The sequence below is a fragment of the Chanodichthys erythropterus genome, chromosome 18 (assembly GCF_024489055.1).
Source record: "Chanodichthys erythropterus isolate Z2021 chromosome 18, ASM2448905v1, whole genome shotgun sequence".
Taxonomy (NCBI): Eukaryota; Metazoa; Chordata; class Actinopteri; order Cypriniformes; family Xenocyprididae; genus Chanodichthys; species Chanodichthys erythropterus.
In genome coordinates, this window is record NC_090238.1 from 6,707,294 (window position 1) to 6,729,117 (window position 21,824).

The window sequence follows — 21,824 nt, forward strand, 5'->3', positions numbered from 1 at the left end:
TTTGTACGGTATACTGTCCATGTCCAGAGAGGTAATAAAAACATCATCAAAGTAGTCCATGTGACATCAGTGGGTTAGTTAGAATTCGTTGAAGCATCGAAAATACATTTTGGTCCAAAAATAACAAAAACTACGACTTTATTCAGCATTGTCTTCTCTTCCGGAATCCTTTCCATTGAATTGATTCCATTGAATCCTTTCATCTGTCGGCGTTGTTGGTAATGCACTTTTATGTCGCCGTCGTTGTTTTTGGCGATTAGGATTAGGACATGCACACTTATGAACCATTTTAAAAAATATAGCAATACCAAATACAAACAATGTAGAATAGCTTGAATACAGCGTGCGTCTCCCTCAGACTGTAAACGAAGCTCAGGCGCACCGGATAACACGTCAGCAGCGTCACTGCGGAGTCGTGAACCACACTCTGGAGCAGAAGGGGGCGGTAATGCACCAATAAGCTGGATGCCAAACGCCGTAAAACAGGTAAGAAGAAGAAGAAGCAGAGTCGTGAACACGGATTAATAACAGACCCGGAAGAGAAGACAATGCTGAATAAAGTCGTAGTTTTTGTTATTTTTGGACCAAAATGTATTTTCGATGCTTCAAAATGCCGCGGATGTCCTAATCGCAAAAAACAACCATGGCCACATAAAAGTGCATTACCAATGCCGACAGATGAAAGGATACAATGGAATCAATTCAATGGAATCAAGTCAATGGAAAGGATTCCGGAAGAGAAGACAATGCTGAATAAAGTCGTAGTTTTTGTTATTTTTGGACCAAAATGTATTTTCGATGCTTCAACAAATTCTAACTAACCCACTGATGTCACATGGACTACTTTGATGATGTTTTTATTACCTTTCTGGACATGGACAGTATACCGTACAAACACTTTCAATGGAAGGACAGAAAGCTCTCGGACTAAATCTAAAATATCTTAAACTGTGTTCAGAAGATGAATGGGTGGTTACAGGTTTACAGGTTTGGAACGACATGAGGGTGAGTCATTAATGACATAATTTTCATTTTTGGATGAACAGTTTAAGGCCCTTTCACACCAAAAGTGAAATTAACAACCCTCAGACTGAAGGAAATGCATATTTACACCTGTACAGTGCACAGCTCAAACAACCCTTTCAGCTGTGCTGCCATTCTGGATTAAAGAAGAATAGGATACAGGAGGAGGAAGTTCAACACTCTTATTTCTAAATCTAATCTAAAGCTTTATTAGTATGATTGAATTGGATCATTGAAGGTCAGCAGCAAAGACACTGGTTAATAAAATGAGATTAAATACATAAAGTATATTTGTGTAATTTAATATAGTTAATTATTACAGGTTTGCGTAAAATTTCACATTGCATTTCACTGTTTTTCAGTGTTTTCGTGCCTGCTTATATTTAGTCTAGAACTACAATAACCATCATGTTCACACAGCGCACACAACACCTCTGCACTTTATTTCTCTCAAAATGGGGGCAGGAGAGCTGTCAGTCAATACATGTGAAAAAGTAACTTCTGTTACTTATTTGAAAAGTAAATTAGATATTTTGTTTAAAAATTTAAAAAGTAATGTTACTTTACTAGTTACTTTTAAAAGTAGTCTGATTACATAACTCAAGTTACTTGTAACGTGTTACCCCCAAAACTGGTGAACACAGACCTGCGAAGTCATATCACATGACCAACAGAAGATCGATATGTGACCCTGGACCACAAAATTATTTTGTAAATTTCCCACCGTAAATATATCAAAAAATGTATTTTGTCAGTGGATATGCGTTGCTAAGGACTTCATTTGGACAACTTTATAGGTGATTTTCTCTATTTTGATTTTTTTTTTTATTGTCCTATCCTAACAAACCATACGAAAATACAAGTTTATTTATTCAGCTTGGCTGGATTTGTGGTCCAGGGGTCACATATGTCATGGCATAACCTCTTAACTGAATTTAAAAAATGCTAACTTTTTGCAGTAAAATGGAGAAGATTGAATATTTTTACATTTTGTTATATGTTGAACTTGTTTTTAAAAAGACTGTGGCATCATATCACGTTTGTTGCAGTGTCCGTAGAAATTTTGTGTTCTCAAAGTCTAGTGTGACCCATGCAGCTTGAGTATTAAAGTTCAGCATGTGCGTCATCCTGCAGTGTTTGTGCTCCACTTTCTGTCTTGTTGAGGAAAGTAATGGTAATATCATGTTCATGTTACAACTATGATATTCTTTAAACTACACTACTGTTCAAAAGTTTGGGGTTGGTAAGATTTTTAACTGTTTTTGAAAGACGTCTCTTCTGCTCAGCAAGGCTGTATTCATTTGATCAAAAATACAGTAAAAACAATAATATTGTAAAATATTATTGCAATTTAAAATGTTTTCTATTTGAAAATGTTTAAATATAATTTAATCCTGTGATGCAAAGTTGAATTTTCAGCACCATTTCTCTAGTTTTCAGTGTCACATGATCCTTTTGCTGCTCAAGAAACATTTATAATTATTATTATCAATGTTGAAAACAGTTGTGCTGCTTCATGTTTTTGTGGAAGCTGTGACACATTTTTTAGGATTAAAGAGAAAGAGAAAGTTCAAAAGAACAGCATTTATTTCAAATCTTTTGTAACATTAAACATCTTTACTGTCACTTTTGGTCAATTTAATGCATCCTAACTGAATAAAATTATTAATTTATTTGAAGAAAAAACTTCTGACCCAAAACTTTTGAACAGTACTGTACTTTGAAGTTCAACTGTATATGAACATAATTATTCAGTGGCAAAGTATATATATCAGTCAAATACCATAGTGTTTGCTGTTTGTTATCATTATTGTACCATGGTACCTCCTCCATAATGCTTTTATGCGAGGCATTCAACATTCACAGTGCTGACCAGTTATTATAGTGTCTGCGTTTTCATCGATGACAATAGAATTTTACAGATGCCAATTACATAACATCCCACCCGCTGAAATAGTTTGTTTGAAATGTTCAGTTCTCGGACTTGCACACAAGAGCCGTTTATAACAGACATTAGCAGATGCTCAGACTCTTTATAGTCTCATGCTGACTGTATTTGACATTTCATCAGGTTTATTTCTGGCCTGTGATCTTCATGTGGTTCTCAGCTGTGGAAAGAGCCACACAGTGCTCACATTTATGAACCATAAATGATGGGTAATTATAGTTGAGATGTGGCTGTCTCTTCTGCGTGTGGTTTTTGAGCCTAACCTGTGTGCCACTAAAACAGATGCTTCTGAGAAATACTTCTCTACCTGTTAGAAAATAAGCTAGAAAAGAGTCTTGCACCCTCAAGTCTGTGATAATCTGGTCTTCAGATCTAACTTTGTGTGTGTGGAATATTTTTCACCTGTTTTGTGGTCCATCAGGTGAAAACGCTTCTGATCTCTTAGTAAAGTAGCATCACACCTCTCTGTAATAACACATATGATTTGAGGAATTATTCATGTCTGCAGGACAAGTTACGTGTTGAAGTTAATGAGCCTGAAATGTTTACAGTTTGTTCACATTACCTGTTTTTATAGTTTGCATATGGGGGATTTTTGGTTTACTTTATGCTAAAGACCACTGAAAGTTTGTGGTCAATAATGAGTCAAAATACTTTCCATTACATGCGCATGGACCTTTTACCTTGCATATGATAAACCATATTTTTTTCTTTTGTTATTTGAATGAATTGTTATTTGTATTCATATTTTATGTTGTGTTTGGTTTTATTTTTATATTATTTGATTGTATATTTGATTTATTTTAATTCATTTGATTGTATATTTGATTGATTTATTTTTTATATGATTTGATTGGAAATTTTGCTGTTTTATTTTGTTATTTTCTATGTATTTTGTTTTGTTAGTGTTATTTATTTTGTTTTATATTGTTTGTTATTTGTGTGTACAGTCGAGAGAACAGTCGGAGGATGAGCTGGAAGAGTCCGTCACCTTTCGCCGACTTCATAAACTCGTTAATTCAACTCGACGTGTGAGAAAGAAGCTTATCAGAATTGATGAGGCCAAAAAACACGGATCAAAAGGTGAGAGATGAATGCATTTCATAAACTTACACAATCATACATATTCGTGTCTCAAATCACACCTGAAATTTACATAGCTGTGCAGATGTGTGCAGAACATCTAGAATCACAAACTTTTTTACAGTAATTGCAAAATGTGGGGTGAATTTGGGTTGAGTTCGATTAAAACAAACTCTAGTGCGATTGTTCTGTTAATGTGGTTCATTTGAATAAGTGTGAGGACTGCCATCCCAACCCTGGTGCACACCAAATGAACTTTGGGGCGGTTTGACTGAAATATGAACAAAACACAGACCAAAGACATATAAACCAGGGGTTTTCAAAGTGTGGGGCACACCTCCAAAGGGGGGGCGCCAGATCATGTCAGGGGAAGCGTGTAGAGTGGTAATAAAAAATACAGTTAAGGAATGATTAAAGGGGACCTTGATTATATCATCACTTTTTCATCTTTAGTTAGAGTGTAATGTTGCTGTCTGAAACAACATCTGCAAAGTTGCGATGCTCAATGCAAAGTTCAATGCAAAGGGTCATAATTTATTTTACAGAAATCGCTTTTTAAGGACTACAACAAACAGCTGGTAGGGTGAGTAGAGTGTAGAGTGTTGTCATGCCGTCTGGACTGCTTCACAAACGAGGGTCAATTCAATGTTGGATTTGCACAAAAGACTAACATGACGGACACGCTAGTCAATGAGTTGAATCAACTCCACAGCATCTACATAAATTTATCCACTAAACATTTAGAAACATCCAGATGCGTTCTAAAAGTTGTAACTTCTTCCTGAGTCTTTCCATCAGTGTCCGACTCCGGTTTGAACAATGTAAGGCTAAACACTGTTACTGACAATCGTCCCCTTTAATAATTTCAATCAACACACTGGTAGCAGAAACAATACTTGATGAGATCATTTTAAATAATAAATTCCTGGACATTTTTTAATCCAAGGATCCAGTGAGTGAATACAGAGAAAATAGTGTATTTGGCTTTAAAGCAAAATCTCTCTCCCATTCTGTGATTGTTTTGGAGCAGCCCAAGCTGTTTCTCATGAAATACAGACTGCAACTACATATCTTGGTTGGATAAAGCAAACCAGTGTCTTGCTAGTAAAGTTTTGATGGACACGCCCTCGGTTAATTAAACAGTTGTGGAGATACTGGCAGTCTAAAGGTTATTACAGTTAGATGAAAGATTACAAAGCTAAACATTTGAACTAGCAAAGTCTCTGGTGTCCCCAGAATGTGTCTGTGAAGTTTCAGCTCACAATAGCCCACAGATCATTTATTATAGCTTGTCAAATTTGCCCCTATTTGGGTGTAAAGCCACTTTTTAAATGCAAATGAGCTGCTGCTCCCAGCCCACTTTCCAAAAAAGGGCAAAGCTTTAACAGTTTGTGCTTTGGTTGCTCAACAACAACAAAGCTGGAGAATCTCACACAGACAAAATGAGGATTGTCAGTAACGGTGTTCAACCCTACTTTGTTCAACTTTTAGAATGCAACTGGATGTTTCTGAATGGTTAATGGATAAATTTATGTAGTTTCTGTGGAGTTGATTCATCTCATCGACTAGCATGTGCCGTCATGTTCATCTTTAGTGCAAATCCAACATTGAATTGACTCTGTGAAGCAGTCCGGCGTAAAATTACGTTATGGCAAAAACACTCTACTACAACAACTCTTCCTCTTCTCTAAAGGAGCCCAACATGGCCTCGCCCCCTTTGTTGCGTGTTCTCGGGGGTGGGGTTTATGTAAATTTTGGGGTTTGTGATGCCATTAACCCAGGAAGAAGCTTGTTGTAGTCCCTACCAGCCATGTGTTGTAGTCCTTAAAAAGTGATTTCTTTTAAAGAAAATATCTCCCTTTGCATTGAACTTTGAGGTTTGTAACTTTGCAGATGTTGTTTACGCTGAAACAGCAACTTTACACACTAACTAAAGTAAAAAAAAAAGTACAATTACAATCAAGGATCCCTTTAAGAAAATAAATAGGCTCAATTTAGTTATTTAGGTTGACTAGCTGTGTTTCTCCTCCCAGACCCCGTGAGTCCTGAAGCGTTCCCGTCGGGCGAGGAGGGCGTTTCTCTCTACTCTGGGGTGCACAAACGTCTTGCCGTGTCTGAGGGTGACGGTCTGAGCTCCGTGCTTCATGAACAGCTGTCACTGGACAGAGACTCGGACAGTTTGACCACGTCTCCCTCCTCCAGCAGCTTAGACACCTACAGCAGCCACAAGCTCTTCAAAGCCTTCAGTAAGTCCAGCAGCAGTCAGGGGCTAGAGCCCGCATCTGGACCCGGCGGAGCAGTTTCTGGGCTGGACGCAGGTAGCGGCTCCTCCTTCTCCGAGGCAGATGGTGATGTCGAACCCAGGATGTCCCGCTCTGTGACTGATGGGGAGATGAGACGAGCCCTGAGCCCTTCTAACTACCATGGAGTGAGTACAGCCACTGTTATTTTATGTTTTGTTTTTTTTTATATATATATATATATATATATATATATATATATATATATATATATATATATATATATATATATATATATATATATATTATTGTATATATATTTAATAATATTTTTTATTTTATTTTATTTTGTCCCAGAGACATGTTAAGCTCCAAAATGGAAAAAAAATATATTTTTAAAAAATAGTTTTCTTTTGTTTCATATTATTTTATATTTTATTATATTATGTCCCAGTGTGATGTCAAAAATGACGGGAAAAAAAACTAGTCGTACAGCTTTAGGAATAGATGAAGCTGTAACTTATATGTCAAGATTTAAATGTAAAGAAATAAGTTGAGCCAGATTTTGCTTTACTAACTCAGTTCTTTGTATCACAGAGGACCTGTAGCTTTGGAGGATTTGATCTCACAAGCCGATCTGTGTACATGGGCAACAGCAGCTGTAACCCCACAGTAAGGACACATTGCAAAAGTGCAAAATAATTGATAAAATCTATTCCAAATGTGTTCAGAAATGACTTCTTGCATGCCGTTCTTTTTATTTGAGAAAATTATGAAGTTGCATTCTGTCATGTCGGTCTTGCAGAATGAAAACGGCAATATCAGCATGAGAGACACGTCCAGATCCCCAACACCTTCCCGTATCTCTCTGGGGAAGAAGGTGAAATCCGTTAAAGAGACCATGAGGAAACGCATATCCAAGAAATATAATCCCTCTCCATCGGAGCAGGTGATTGTGTGATGATTTATGTATAATTCAGAATACTGAAGGGACTACTGAATAACAATTTTTGCAAATCTGTCAAAGCATAATGCTGTTTGGCCCTGCAAAGGGTAGGGATTTTTGTGCTTGCCATGATGCTAGGGTGTTTGGGCTGGTTACTAAATTGTTGCTAAAGGGTTGCTTATTTGCCCAAGTCAAAAGAGATTTTGATCTACCAAGCAAAATCAGCAAAAAAAAAGAGAAAAAGTCTGCCGGTTAGGAGGTTGATCAGATCTCTAGCTCCAATATGATCAAAAGTAATAATGATGCTTGACTTGGCAAACATCATTGATCATGGAACCAAATTACATTTGAGTTATTTTTGTAGTCAACACCTGTGAAATTTGCTTTCATAGATTAGAGCTCCATTTCTCTGTATCTAGCGCCATCTGTTGGCCATGGTATTGATTTCACTGTGTTCTGTTTGACACAGTCAAGCCCCAGCAGAGCTCCCAGCAGCCCTCAGTCTCCGCACACGGACACAGACTCTCTAGACAAACCCAAACTCAAGGCTGGAGGATCAGTGGAGAGTCTGAGGAGTTCCCTCAGCGGACAGAGCTCCATGAGTAAGTGTGGAAATGCTTCACTATACTTGAGCAAGGGGCATTTGTGAAAATGTCAGATAAAATAAACAAATATAGCTTTTATGATATGAAACCTTATTAAAGAAATATAATATAATATAATATAATATAATATAATATAATATAATATAATATAATATAATATAATATAATATAATATAATATAATATAATATAATATAATATAATATAATATAATATAATATAATATAATAAATTGTCCCCTTGGAATTATAAGGTTTCTATCTGCATTTTGAGCGGTTTTGAGATATTAAGCTTCAAAGTTTTTTGCATTGCATTCAACTTTGTAGACCGAACCTTAATGTTTTCTAAATAAAAAGTCCCAAAATGTACACAACTTAAAAAAAAACATAATGTACACATAATGTAAATAATTTGTCACAGAATAAGATTGTGAATAACTCAATTTTGACAAAAAATAGATAGAAGATAGAACCTTATAATAGGAATAATAGGAAACCATTTGTAAGAGTATAGATTATAATAGAAGAATATAAAATAAAGTAGAATAATAGATCATATACAGCCGTCTGGTCATTATTGTAAAATAAATCTGACAGGGTGATATGATAAGAGGTTTGTTTTATGAAATTGACTTGCTGACTGTATATTATATTACACAGCTGTTTATCAAATAATCTGACATTAGGTATTTTTGTGTGAGAAGTAATAGATATTGATCATCTTGTACATCGTTCATTTATACAATTTTATAGACTAGTGTCATTATTCAAAATTATTTGACTGCAAAATGACACAATTGACCAGAAATAAAAATGGACATTTATGCAAATGGGTTAAAAACCAAAAACCACCCCAAGTACACAAATAATACCTATGGTAATACTTATGATGGTATCAGATGAATATCTGATATGGTACTAAATGACTACCATATTCATATCCCATGTTATCACACAAGAATACAAGAATACCAGGTTGATTCAAGGTACTTTTTGTCAGTAGATGTGTGTAAAGCTGAAGTTGTTTCACAGGCGGTCAGACTGTCAGCACCACAGATTCGTCCACCAGCAACCGAGAGAGTGTGAAATCAGAGGACGGCGATGAAGACGAGCTGCCGTACAGAGGACCGTTCTGCGGCCGCGCTCTCGTGCACACAGACTTCACCCCGAGCCCGTATGACACCGACTCCCTCAAACTCAAGGTCAGACGTCTGATTTCTTATAAATAAAGTGACAATCAGCTTTCTTTGCTCTGCATCCACAGCTTGTGTTTTGCCTTACAGAGAGGAGATATGATCGACATCATCAGTAAGCCGCCCATGGGCACGTGGATGGGGCTGCTGAATAACAAGGTGGGAACTTTTAAGTTCATCTATGTGGAGGTGCTAAACGAGGAAGAGGAGAAACCCAAACGCATTGTGAAAAAGAGGAGGAAAAGCCATCCTCCCAAACCCACCTCTGTAGAGGAGCTTCTGGAGCGCATCAATCTCAAAGTAACGTCTCTTTAAACTATAATAACACAATAATGCTCCATTCAGTTCATTACAGAATTATCTGACATGTCCATTGCTGTGTTATTTTAGTATTATTTATATACTATTAATATAGTTTGAATTATTAGCTTTTATTTTTATACTTTAAAGGCAAATTTTCGCAGCTAGAGGACGTTTATTCAAGACAAAGGCGTAACTTGATGACGCCTTGATTTCGTAGAATCATGAGAGTTGTCATCTTTACCTCACAGCCGGTGGAAAAGAATTGGGATGGGACTCAGGCAGAAATCATGTTCATGGATGAGATTATTAGTGTTACTGTAGTATGAAGCAGAGCAGGGTGAGTGTGAGCAGAAACGAGGCCGCTGGAGCGATTGCTAATGAGAGACGAGTGCGACACAGTGGAGCTTTTATTATGCCACATTAGCTGTTTCCGCTTCTTCCGGTCAAGCGTATGTGGGGTAAAGCAGCACTGTTTATCATATTAGATACATTTGTGTGTGTTGAAAGTTGTTATAATGCTACTCTGCGTTCGCTCAGGGCTGCTATAAGACACTTGTTGCACACTGCAGTAAGCTAGATTGATAGTAGTCATGGTAAAACATGATACTCATGGTAAATCAAGAAAATGAGATTTAAACAAAAAGATTTACTGTGTTGAGCTACATAACATGATTAGTTTTCTGTCGATGAATGTATCCAAACAGTTGCTCATCCGTCTAATAAAGCGTCTTTGGTGTTTCCATGGTTTCTACAAAATAAAACTGGAAACCGAGGGTATGATGTCATTGATAGGCGACGCACGGATATTGTCCATGTCCTTTAAAATGATTATTTCTCTGGATTTAAACATTCTTGGAAACATTTGAGATAATGTAAGTACACAAGTCAACAAAATATATAACACTGTTCTAGTGGATTTTTTAATCCAAAGATCTTGCATATTGTGCCTTTAAATTTTAATTAAAAGTTTTAGTCATTTTGTTATATTCTCATGTCATTTTTATTAGTAAATTTGTTACATACTTCAGTAATTTTGATATATGTTTTGGTCATTTTCATTAGTTTTGTCATACTTATTATTTATGTTTATTTTAAATATTACTATTTAAGTTTAATTTATTTTTATTTCAGTTGTAGTTTTAGTTCAGTTTTACTTTTTATTTATTTTATTTCCAGCTTTTACTGATTCAACTTAAACTAAACAAAAACTAAAGTTTTTCACCTGATATTTATTACATTTTATTATTTCATTTTTATATTTTCAACTTTCTTTAGTGTAATGTTTTGAGCATGAAAAAGCAACAATGTAAAATACAGTTGTGGTCAGAATTATTGGCACCCTTGGTAAATATGATCAAAAATGACTGTAAAAATAAATGGGCATTGTTTGTTTTTCCTTTTGATCTTTAATTCATAAAATTGGCAAAAATCGAACCTTTCATTGAAGGAAAAGGATTGAAAGTGGGGGAAATTACATTATGAAATAAATGTTTATATCCAAAACACGTTGGCCACATATTGGCACCCTTTTATTCAATACTTTTTGCAACCTCCTTTTACCAAGATAACAGCTCTGACTCTTCTTCTATAATGCCTGATGAGTTTGGAGAACACCTGACAAGAGATCAGAGACAATTCCTTCATGCAGAATCTCTCCAGATCCTTCAGATTCCAGCTCCATGTTGGTGCTTCTTCTCTTCAGTTCACTCCACTCATTTTCTGTAGGGATCAGGTCAGGGGACTGAGATGGCCATGGCAGAAGCTTCATTTGATGTTTGTTTTGGATCATTGTCCTGATGGAAGATCCAACCACGGCCCATTATTGGATTTCTAGCAGAAGCGATTTAGACATGTTAATTATTGCCCTGATGGTGGAAATGGGGATTTTCAATGCTTCAGCTATTCTCTTACAGTCACTTTCTATTTTGTGAAGCTCAACAATCTTTTGCTGCACATCAGAACTATATTCTTTGGTTTTCTCATTGTGACGAATGATTAACAACTTCACGTTCATGATCACCCTGGTGTGCTAAAAAAATGTAAATTTGAATGGGAATATACTTGTGACCAACGTGTTTTGGAGAAAAACATTTATTTCATTTTTATCCCCCCCCCCTCCAACATTAAATTCTTTTCCCTCAATGACATTTTTATTGAATTAAAGATCAAAAGGATAAACAATAAACATTTATTTTTACAGTCATAGTTACCAAGGGTGCCAATAATTCTGACAGTTGTATGTGAAAAATTACGTTTTTAAACATTCAAGTATGAAAATATTTCCAGTAGACCCCCCAAAAAATCAAGACTTTGAAAAAGAGCATAATAAGTACCAATAATAACAATAATAACCCTGGTTCATCGTCCCGCAGGAGCACATGCCCACGTTCCTGTTTAACGGCTATGAGGATCTGGACACATTTAAACTGTTGGAGGAGGAAGATCTGGACGAGCTGAACATCAGAGACCCTCAGCACAGAGCCGTGCTGCTCACCGCTGTGGAGCTTCTGCAGGAGTGTGACAGTGAGAGAGATTTTATTCATTTATTTTTCTTATTAAAATGTCTTTTTAAGTGATTTCTGAAGGATCACGTGACACTGAAGACTGGAGGAATGATACTGAAAATTCAGCTTGGATCACAGGAATAAATTACATTTTAAAATGCATTACAGTAGAAAACAATAATTGTAACAATTCTTCACAATATTGCTGTATTTACTGGATTTGTGATCAAATTAATGCAGCCTTGGTAGGCATAAAAGACAGTCAGAGATGTTGTTTTTCTTCAGGTAACAGTGACCCGGAGCGCGAGGGATCATCTGGAGACTCCCAAGAGAAGCTGCTGTCCGAGGGCAGCGTCCCGCCAGGAGACTCTCCTCGAGACTCGGGCTGTTACGAGAGCAACGAGAACCTGGAGAACGGTAATGACAGCCTTCCTCGGCTGTGACTCTCCAGCCCTCCTCTTCCTCCTGTCTTTGAGCTGCTGTCTGTGATCTCTGCATGCTCCAGAGTCCAGTCAACGCAGCTGAACTGCGGCTTCATGTCTGTCTTCTGCTTTCATTCCTCTCTCTGCTGTGAGGACGACACGCGAGACTCATCTGCTTTCATTCCCAGCATTCAGCGGACCAGAGCATCTCTCATCCACATCTGACACCACAGCATCAGTTACTCGTGACGTGACTTTGCTTTGAGATTTCACTTCAGTCCATTTCCATTCGAGAACCGAGTTTCTACAGTGCTGCGTGATTTGCTGATTTTGTGTTGAACCAAAAGAGTGAAAAAGTTTGGTCCGAAATCAATATTATTCACTGTTACAGCTTGAAATTCTGATCACATAAATGTTTATGCCGTTCATTTGCTTTGGATTAGATAAGCGATAATATTAGTCATAACATGCTCATGTGAATGTTAATAGCCCTTGTGAAGAGTTGACGATGTCATTATTTTTTTTGCTTGTGCTTGCGAGACGTTGCTGTTTGTGTGTGTATATTTTTCTAGTAAAAATAATATGATGTTGCACAATATCTTTAGATGTGCCTAAAAATCATTTGTCATATGCAAACATATGAGACTAAAGTAGATATATTTACAGTACAAAAAAAAGTATACATCTTTCTCCACAGGTAGAGACAAAAGATACAATCATAGCTGCGATGACCTCAAAATGTCTTTAGATATTCAATCTTAAATAAAAAAAAAAAGAAGAGTGAATCTCATGAAAACATGTCCAGGTCACATTCCGCCCCAAATTCAACTTGGGAAAAATACAAAAAGCCTGTTTTAAGCAGATTTTTTTTTCTTTCATATATATTAAGCACATTTTTCATAAATACATGAATGCTAAATGAATAATGTAATGTGTGATTGCTATTATTTTCAGTGATACTTGTCTTTATTTTAATACACTGTTTTTTTTTTTTATTAGCTATGAATTAAAAGCAGTACAACCGTGTTAATACATTAATACTGATTTAATAATATTTAATACTTGCATAAAAAAGAAAATATTAATATTAATTAAAATTATGTAATATTAACAATATTGTGAAATTATTGATATATAATAATATTTGATTAATAATTAATAATTTTTGCTTTACATTAATATTGATATTTTTACAGTTTGAAGGTGGACTGTGTTTATTTCCTGACTATCTCACAATGCAAGAAGTTCATAATGGTCCTATAAAAGTGTTTTCTTTTTTTTTTTTTAAGCTAAATGTAAATTTTTATTTATTTCTTTGATTTTGGGATTACATATGACCCGGAAATGTTTAGATTTTGTGAGATTCATCCACAAATGTCTTACATGTTCTTTGCAACTGTGGCTAAAAAAACAAAAAAAAAACGTACGGAATCCATGTACATGGATCTGACTGAAACTCTTCTGATCGGTCACGGGACTGTCTGCGGTTGAGCTCTGTCTGTGTGTCACTGACCGAAGGAGAGATGTCAGTCCATGTCATTACAGAAACTATGGAATAAAATGCTCTATGATCTATTCATCTGAACCGCCTGCTTATTCCTGTCTGCTCCTGTCCGTTTCCATCCGCTACATTCTTTTCACTCTTAAACTATATATTCCATCACTATATGCACAACATAACAGTTTCTCTTTGCATGAACTTTTCCGTCAATCTATGATCTGTCTCAAGTAAATACACTGCTGTTTAAAAGATTTTTTTTTTTTTTGAAAGAAGTCTCTGAAAACTCGTATGTCTCAAATTTTTAACTCTGTTGTTGTTGTCATGGTGAATCACATCTTCTTCACATGAATCTTCTTGTAGGGAAAGGCAAAAAGACGTCTCATTTAAGCAGGTCCTCATCAGGCTTTGAGTCCAGCCATCTCTCCTCCCCTGAGTTTCCCATCCCACCCCTCTGCCATTCCAGCAGGTTGAGCCCACAAACCAGACCGGACCTTCCACTTCCACTGCAGATCGACTCCATGCAGAATCTTCATCTGGGAAGGAACCGCTACATGCTCGGAAGAAAAACCCGGAGTCGCAGTTGTGGCGCCCTGGATCATCAGTCTACTCGTACGGAGCTGTTGAAGCGTTACTTCTCAGCTGAGGAAATTCATCTGCTCCAAAGTCCTGAAAGAAAACTGTTGTCTGACAGTACCGAGGAGAATTCAAGTCAAGTACAGGAGAATCTTCTCCAATCTGATGAGTCTGATGAGATTGTATATGGAGCTCAGCCGTCCTCAAACGTTTCAGTGGTGGAGTATGAAGAAGTACCAGTAGAGGATCTTCCTCCAAGCACACAGCGCATGAAACCACCAATTCCTCCAAAACCTCTTCCACTGCCGTTATTAAAGAGCAGAGACACTGGCATCGGGAGAAAGGAGGTTTCTGCAAGCACATCATCCAAGTCAAACTCCGGCCCGGAAATTCCCAGAAAGTCACTCATTTACAGACCAGCAAAGAAAGTTCATTCTGGGAAAATGGCCAACCTCGAGACTTTAGTGGAGGAAAAGTTATGCTTTGATGGCATCGACCTCACAGATGAGCCATATTCTGACAAGGTATCTGATGTTTTATACTGTATTAAAGACGTTAGGCACTATCATACACCCAGCGCAAGTGTTTTTTGCTAGTTTCAGCCCGACGCAGTTATTTTCACATGTGCATTCTGAGTGTACAAAGTACTAGTTTATTGATCACTCTTCTCTTTCTTTCAGCATGGCCGTTATGGAGTGCCTTTCTCTCTGGTCCAGAGATATTCTGAAGATCTGGACAAACCTTTGGGTGACATTGCCATTCTGATTGATCAGACAAGAGTCCAACAACTTCTAAAGCAGCATCGTATAGCAGTGAGTTCCCAGTCTGGTGATGGCATATAGTGTATTGTGTGTCAATGAGTCATTGAGTGTCAATGGACCCTCTTCACATTTCTGAGGTTCTCAGAAGCACAAGTTGTCATAGTTGGGTAAACTTCTATAGTGGTGAACGAGACGACAGCAAAAATCATTTTTGTAATCCCATTTGCTCCAATAGCAAAAAGAAAAATCCATGATAGTGGAGGGACAAAAGAGATTGATGTGAAATTTGCCGTCACTCCCTTAGCCGTTTTATTAGAAACGCTCTCGTGGCAGCGTTCATTTTCTGTAATTACCTGCCGAGGTAAAATAAGATAAAGTATAGTGTTATAAATGCATATTACATACATTTTTAAATTAAAATATGAAAAACTTTACTAGATTTGCAATGTTGGTAACTGTAGAAACATGTCATCAGTGTCTGTGAAAAGGGTCCATCACACAATCTTTACAAATGTTTCTGACTTTGACTTAATTTTTCGTATGTCACAGATCCCATTGAGAGGATTGTCAGAGATATGTGTGATCCCTTGAGCACTTCTGGACAAAAACCACCGGTGAACTGACTCCTTAAGTTTAAAGAAAAATGAATCACTGACTTTCCTAGTTGAATTCTACATGCTTTTGATTCACCTGAATGTTTTTTTAGCTAAAATGTGTCCTTCCCTGATGTATTCCTTCCTTTTAGGCTTTAGACAGCACATTAGAAACTGAAGTTAGACATTCATTTGTGATTTCATTGGAAACCACTAGTGCACACTGATGAATGATTTGTTCTGAATCGAGTTATCTGCAATTATCTAAAGGCACCATAAATGTTGCCTTTGAAAATGTATATAATAGTGAATCTGAGTGTAAACTTATATTTGTTGTCATTTGTTTTGGATATATTGAATAGATCTTCATCATATTGATTTTTTATTTCAATAGGAACAGTTTTTATATTATTTTGTTATCTGCCCAAACTAAAAAGCATGTTTTCTGTAAACTACATTGTAATGTTCGGACTGATTTCAAAACATATTTATTTCCTGCTGTAATATAGGACCTATTTGGTGATTTTTGCTTGTAAAATTTTTCATAGGCCTCATATTTTAGTGTATAACATTCTGTTATGTGGCAAAGAAGGGTTCTGTTATGTTATGGACTTAAGTTGGTGTGAATGAACTGAATGTTTGTAAATGGATTTTCAAAGCAAAACAATGTGTTTTAAAAACTAATAAAGTAATAAAATGATTGGAACTTCTTAATTATTGCCCTGATGGTGGAAATAGGGATTTTCAATGCTTTAGCTTTTTTCTTACAGACACTTTCTATTTTGTGAAGCTCAACAATCTTTTGCTGCACATCAGAACTATATTCTTTGGTTTTTCTCATTGTGACGAATGATTACGGGAATTTGGCCTTTGTGTTTCCTCATGTTTATACTCCTGGAAGTCATGGTTGGACAACTTCATGTTCATGATCACCCCAGTGCTTAAAAATTGTAAATATGAATGGGAATATACTTGAGATATTTTACTCAAAATATTCTAGGGGTGCCAATAATTGTGACCAATGTGTTTTGGAGAAAAACATTTATTTCATAATGTGATTTTTTTCCCCACTTTAAATTCTTTTCCTTCAATGAAAGGTTAGATTTTTGATAATTTTATGAATTAAAGATCAAAAAGATAAACAATGCAGATTTATTTTTTCAGTCATCTTTGGCCATATTTACCTAGGTTGCTAATAATACTGACCACAACTGTACTTAAAATAAGAAAAATGTACCCATCTTCATCCTGTTCAAAAGTTTTCACCCCCCAGCTCTTAATGCGTCATGTTTCTCCTGGAGCATCAGTGAATGTTTGAACCATTTGTAACAGGACGATCGGTGTAAATTGCTCTTATTTTGTTTAAAGATCTTTTTTATTTCATTTAGTACTGCCCTTCAGACACTAAATAAGATATTTACGCATCAAAAAAAATAAAAGTGTAATACAGCTTTAAATGTAGTTTTTTTCCCCATACATTAGAATGGGTCCTGTTTAATTGTATATTTTTCTGCGCAAAGAAAAAATTACTACCATACATTTTTATTATGATTTATAGAAAACACTCACTAAAATGTCATTCAGTGTAACGATAGTTTATATAGCAAAAAATCTTTAATTTTTATTTAAAACAAAAATCATTTGATGACAAATTTAAAAACTTAATATAAAGCTGTAGTCCGTAACTTTTTTTGGTTAAAAATGATCCAGAAAGGTCCAAATGACAATCAGTGACAAATTGAGATTCAGGCATGGTCAAAAGCAAAAGACTTCGACAGTGGAGTGGCTACAGAAATTGAAATGTAAAGGTAATGCTAATACACTCTAAATACACATAGTCATGCAATGCTGATGTTGTTAACAATAACAATTTGAGAACAAAGTATAACAATAATAATAATTTGCACGGTTTGACGTGATTAATCATTAATCCGTTAATCACCATTGGCAACACCATTGGCGATGGTAATGCTTATTTTCTCAGTTGGTCAGAACAAAAGTGGTAGACGTTACTTTCTTGTTCAGATGACATTTTCTGGTGAAAATTCTTATTTTGGTTATATTTTCAAGATGTAGAATTTGTGATTCCGAAGTACAGTATGCACACCGGTGCGGTGACTGACAGCAAACATTAGATTCATCCGCGATGAGGAGCCGTGCCGATTAGTGTTGTCACGATACCAAAATTTTGACTTCGATACGATACCCAACTTCAGTATCACGATACCGATACTTAAACGATACTATGGCAAAAACCTAAAACAGTAGGAAAAGTAAATAAATAACATATGACAGAACTGTGGCTAGCATTTTTATTGGCCACAATTTTGATGTTGGTAAATTACATTTTATATGATTAAAGCTGACTTTCTTATGCTTAAATTACTTTGAGTCATTTTACTTGATTTAGAAGATTTAAAACACTTTCAAACTTTTAAATGCAGACTGACCACCCAAATCAAGATTACATTTTATATCAGCTGGTATGTACAGGTGGGCAAGAGGTGGACAATGTATGAGCATGAGCTAGTATGAGAACAAGTTATTTGTGTTATGCTATATAAAAGAACAAAGAAGCAAATTACAAAAACAGTAGTAAATTAAAAATAATCTTTTTTCAGATACACTAAGTTTATTTAACATATTTAACAGGTTTTGTTGTTTGATTAACATTAATGATGGACAGGCCTATTTAATTGGGCTGCTGAATGCATGGACGTAACTGACAAATATCCAGTTATTACCCACCTGTTTACGTCCACTTAAGCCATAACCGACTGTATTCACGCGAGATACTCCACATGATGGACATTTAGACATCTGTGTGCACGTGTATTTGACTATTCAGACGCGTGGAAAACTGATCGCGCGCGCGACAGACAGAGAGAGAGAGAGAGAGCGAGAGAGAGAGAGAGAGAGAGCGCGCTTCTGTTGTGTGTCATTCAGCGCAATTCCGCCTATCCCTCCTTCACTAACTGCATGTAAATAACGAATTGTGTGATTGGATTGTAATTTTGTGCTACGACGATCTTCGACGACCATTTGGCTGTAAACTTAAATTATATTCAACTCGCCAAAGTGGCTAGTGGGAGTGGCTGTCATCAAGCCCTGCATGTAAGTGTTTTGACAGTGAGAATATTGATTACTGTAAATAATTAGAGCAATGTTATTAAAACATAAATTGGTTTAATATAATTGTATAGTCCCTTCACATATTTGTTTTTTAAAATTAATTTTATTTTAGCAACCAGATATCACTTATTAGACTCAATAATACACCTCTTTGCGGATGTCTGCTTGCATGAGTAATATAAATAACACTCATTTAATTTTTGAGAGCATAAACATAACGCTGGTATCACATTCACTAACCTGTCGCTCTTTAAATTCTCTGTACAAATCGGGATGTTTGGCAAGTTGGATGCTCCCTTCGCTTGCGTTATTTTGTAACGTATTTTGCAGACGGGCTTTGTGGTGTCCGTGGGCTTGCCCTGACTGTCGGCAATGTAAGCAAAATAATGCCATATTTTGCTTTGTGCATCTGCCGTTGCGCAGTTGACAGGAATAAACACGCACTCAATGTGCCTCAGAAGCAGCGCGCTGCACACACACTGCTCCCTGCTGTCGCACATTAGGAAATACAGCTGGCACTCAAAGTACCGGTACTAATAAAATGAAGAACCGTACCGTTTCTAAAAGCAGGGTATCGCGATACCTTTCTAGTACCGGTATATCGTGCAACACTAGTGCCGATACACAACCCCAGTGCCAAGCCTTCGCGGGGTTCTGGGCTAACAAACGCAAAGGCCCCCCCAAGCGAAAAAAAAGGCTTTTTAACAAGTCCAAGTTTAAATTCGACCGATTCGACTCTGGCTTTGGAATTTCAGATTGGTCATAGCATCATTTCAGATGTGATGTGTCCGAAGATTAATCTAGTTGATTAATTATTCTGTGACAGACCTTTATAATGCACGTTTTATTCTTATAAATTTACTACTAGTTTCTTCTCTAAGTTTCCATCACGTTTTATGTGCATTTTATTTCATTGAATAAAAAGTATCCACTCAAGTGAGTGTACAAGTTACATTTATTCACATCTTAAAATAAATGCAGTATCTTAAAATGTGCAGACCAAGCGTTTTTTTTTTTTTTTCTTCTACAGAAACCAATATGACTCATTTAAAATTCTGTGCTACTTACATTGCATGCACAAGTTTCAGAAACCCACTTTGCGAACGCCTGAAGTATACCTTGGTGTTAAGCCCATAATAGCGGGCCACCAATCCACCCAGGCCCATATGCAAGTGCATACCCAGACGCTACGCCACTGTCCTGGTTGTATTCCTGCATGCGTGTCCGGTGCGCCTGTGACTCTTGATTCGGCTGTGTGACGACGATGTGTTTTAAAACGCAAAAGAGGATTGACTCGGGGGGCCCCCCAGTGCTCGAGGCCCTGGGCTGCAGCCCATGTTGCCCATTAGGATAACGCGGCCCTGCACAACCCATGTAAAGATGATAATTCTGCAAACAACTGCAATTGCAGGTTTCAAACAGAGATGGCGACAAAGAGGCAAAACTTACAGATTAAAGTCATCATGAAATCAAAACTGACCCAATTTACTTTGTTAGCGCATATTACTAGTGTTGTGGTGAACAATTAATTAGTGCAAGTTAATACACAGAAAAAAAATAGTTTGTTATGGTGATCTTTAATCAAAATCTATGGCAGTGAATAAGAGAATATATTAAATATATTTTTTGGATTTCCATTTGCTCAAATAGCAAAAGAAAAACTCTGCAATGGTGCTTTCATAACTTTCAAAAAGAGGAAAAGAGATTGATAACAGCAGTCAGAAGAGAGAAAGATGTAATTTTTTCCGTCAATCCCACAGCTGCTATATTAGAAACACCCTCACAGCAGCGTTAACTAGTCTTTTGTAATTTGATGCAAAGGTAATACAATACTAAGTATCGTGTTATAAATGTACATATGTTTTTTTTTTTAAAGGTGCCCTAGAACCAGTCTTAACAAGATGTAATATAAATCTAAGGTGTCCCCTGAATGTGTCTGTGAAGTTTCATCTCAAAATACCCCATAGATTTTTTTTTTTTTAACTGCCTATTTTGAGCCAGAATTATATATGCACCGATTCAGTGCGCGGCCCCTTTAAATCTCACGCTCCCCCGCCCCCGAGCTCTCGACTGCCTTAACCTGCATAAATAAAGTTCACACAGCTAATATAACCCTCAGATAAACAGATAAAATTACATTTTTGACTTGCAAAACCTGTTCATTTAGATGTTCTTATATAAAGCACATTGTTTAGAAATGAACTGTAAAAAAAAAAAAAAAAAGAAAAGATAAAAACTGATTTTCTGCGATTGATAATGTGTGAAAACATACACAACACCGTTTTCAACTAACGGAAAACTTTTTGTGCGTTTTGTCATTTACATGACAACGGCGTTTTGGTGGCCTGAAAACGCAAACTTTTGAAAATGGGTTTTAAAGTGCAAGTTTTTGAAAACAATACCATTGTCATCTCTGTGTAAATTGCAAAAACACGTCGCGAATCTGTGAAAATTGTGACGGCATGCACATGCGTATTTTACATGTTTAGCTTCCAATTTATTAGCTGCTATAGGGAAGATGAATCGCCTTCGATAATGAACGCGATATTGCGTAGCCTGTCAGTGAACTACGGCTCTGTCTATTAAATTCCGCTCCATTTGAAAGCAGGTGATGCCGATTTAACGGTAATCAGGGAACCGGCTTTACTGACGAAATGCGCGTGACAATCGCATGTGATATATCGCCCAGCCCTAGTTATAACATCATTTTCAACACACTCAAATGTATCTAATAATAAACAGAGCTGTGTTACCTCATACTCATGACTGTAAAAGCGGAAGCGGCGCCGGCGACTGTCATAATAAAAGTTCAGCTGCTCATGAGGTGTGTGTTGTGGAATCGCTCCAGCGGCCTTGTTCAGCTTCCACAACACTCGGCCCTGCTCTGCTTCATACTACAGTAGCGTTAATAATCGCATCCATGAACATGATTTCTTCCCGAGTCCTATCCCTATTCTTAATCCCTATTGAACAGCTTTCCTGAGGTAAATGTAACATTA

At 36.6% G+C, this 21,824-nt stretch overlaps 1 protein-coding gene across 7 annotated transcripts in view; it reads left to right on the plus strand.

The window, feature by feature from the left end:
* The window catches only part of sash1b (SAM and SH3 domain containing 1b), a 41,646-nt gene extending 25,254 nt beyond the window's left edge, over positions 1 to 16,392 (plus strand). For 6 of the 7 annotated variants that reach the window (XM_067367523.1, XM_067367525.1, XM_067367526.1 and 3 more), the window contains 12 exons: positions 3,922 to 4,054; positions 6,088 to 6,482; positions 6,892 to 6,966; positions 7,100 to 7,243; positions 7,710 to 7,842; positions 8,876 to 9,045; positions 9,127 to 9,336; positions 11,712 to 11,862; positions 12,129 to 12,260; positions 14,127 to 14,863; positions 15,020 to 15,151; positions 15,650 to 16,392. In XM_067367523.1, the coding sequence (XP_067223624.1) occupies positions 3,922 to 4,054; positions 6,088 to 6,482; positions 6,892 to 6,966; positions 7,100 to 7,243; positions 7,710 to 7,842; positions 8,876 to 9,045; positions 9,127 to 9,336; positions 11,712 to 11,862; positions 12,129 to 12,260; positions 14,127 to 14,863; positions 15,020 to 15,151; positions 15,650 to 15,691 (2,454 nt within the window). In that variant the 3' untranslated portion in view covers positions 15,692 to 16,392. The remainder of the gene's footprint in view (positions 1 to 3,921; positions 4,055 to 6,087; positions 6,483 to 6,891; positions 6,967 to 7,099; positions 7,244 to 7,709; positions 7,843 to 8,875; positions 9,046 to 9,126; positions 9,337 to 11,711; positions 11,863 to 12,128; positions 12,261 to 14,126; positions 14,864 to 15,019; positions 15,152 to 15,649) is intronic. The other variant, XM_067367524.1, reaches the window with a different exon arrangement.
* The last annotated feature ends 5,432 nt before the right edge of the window (positions 16,393 to 21,824 follow it).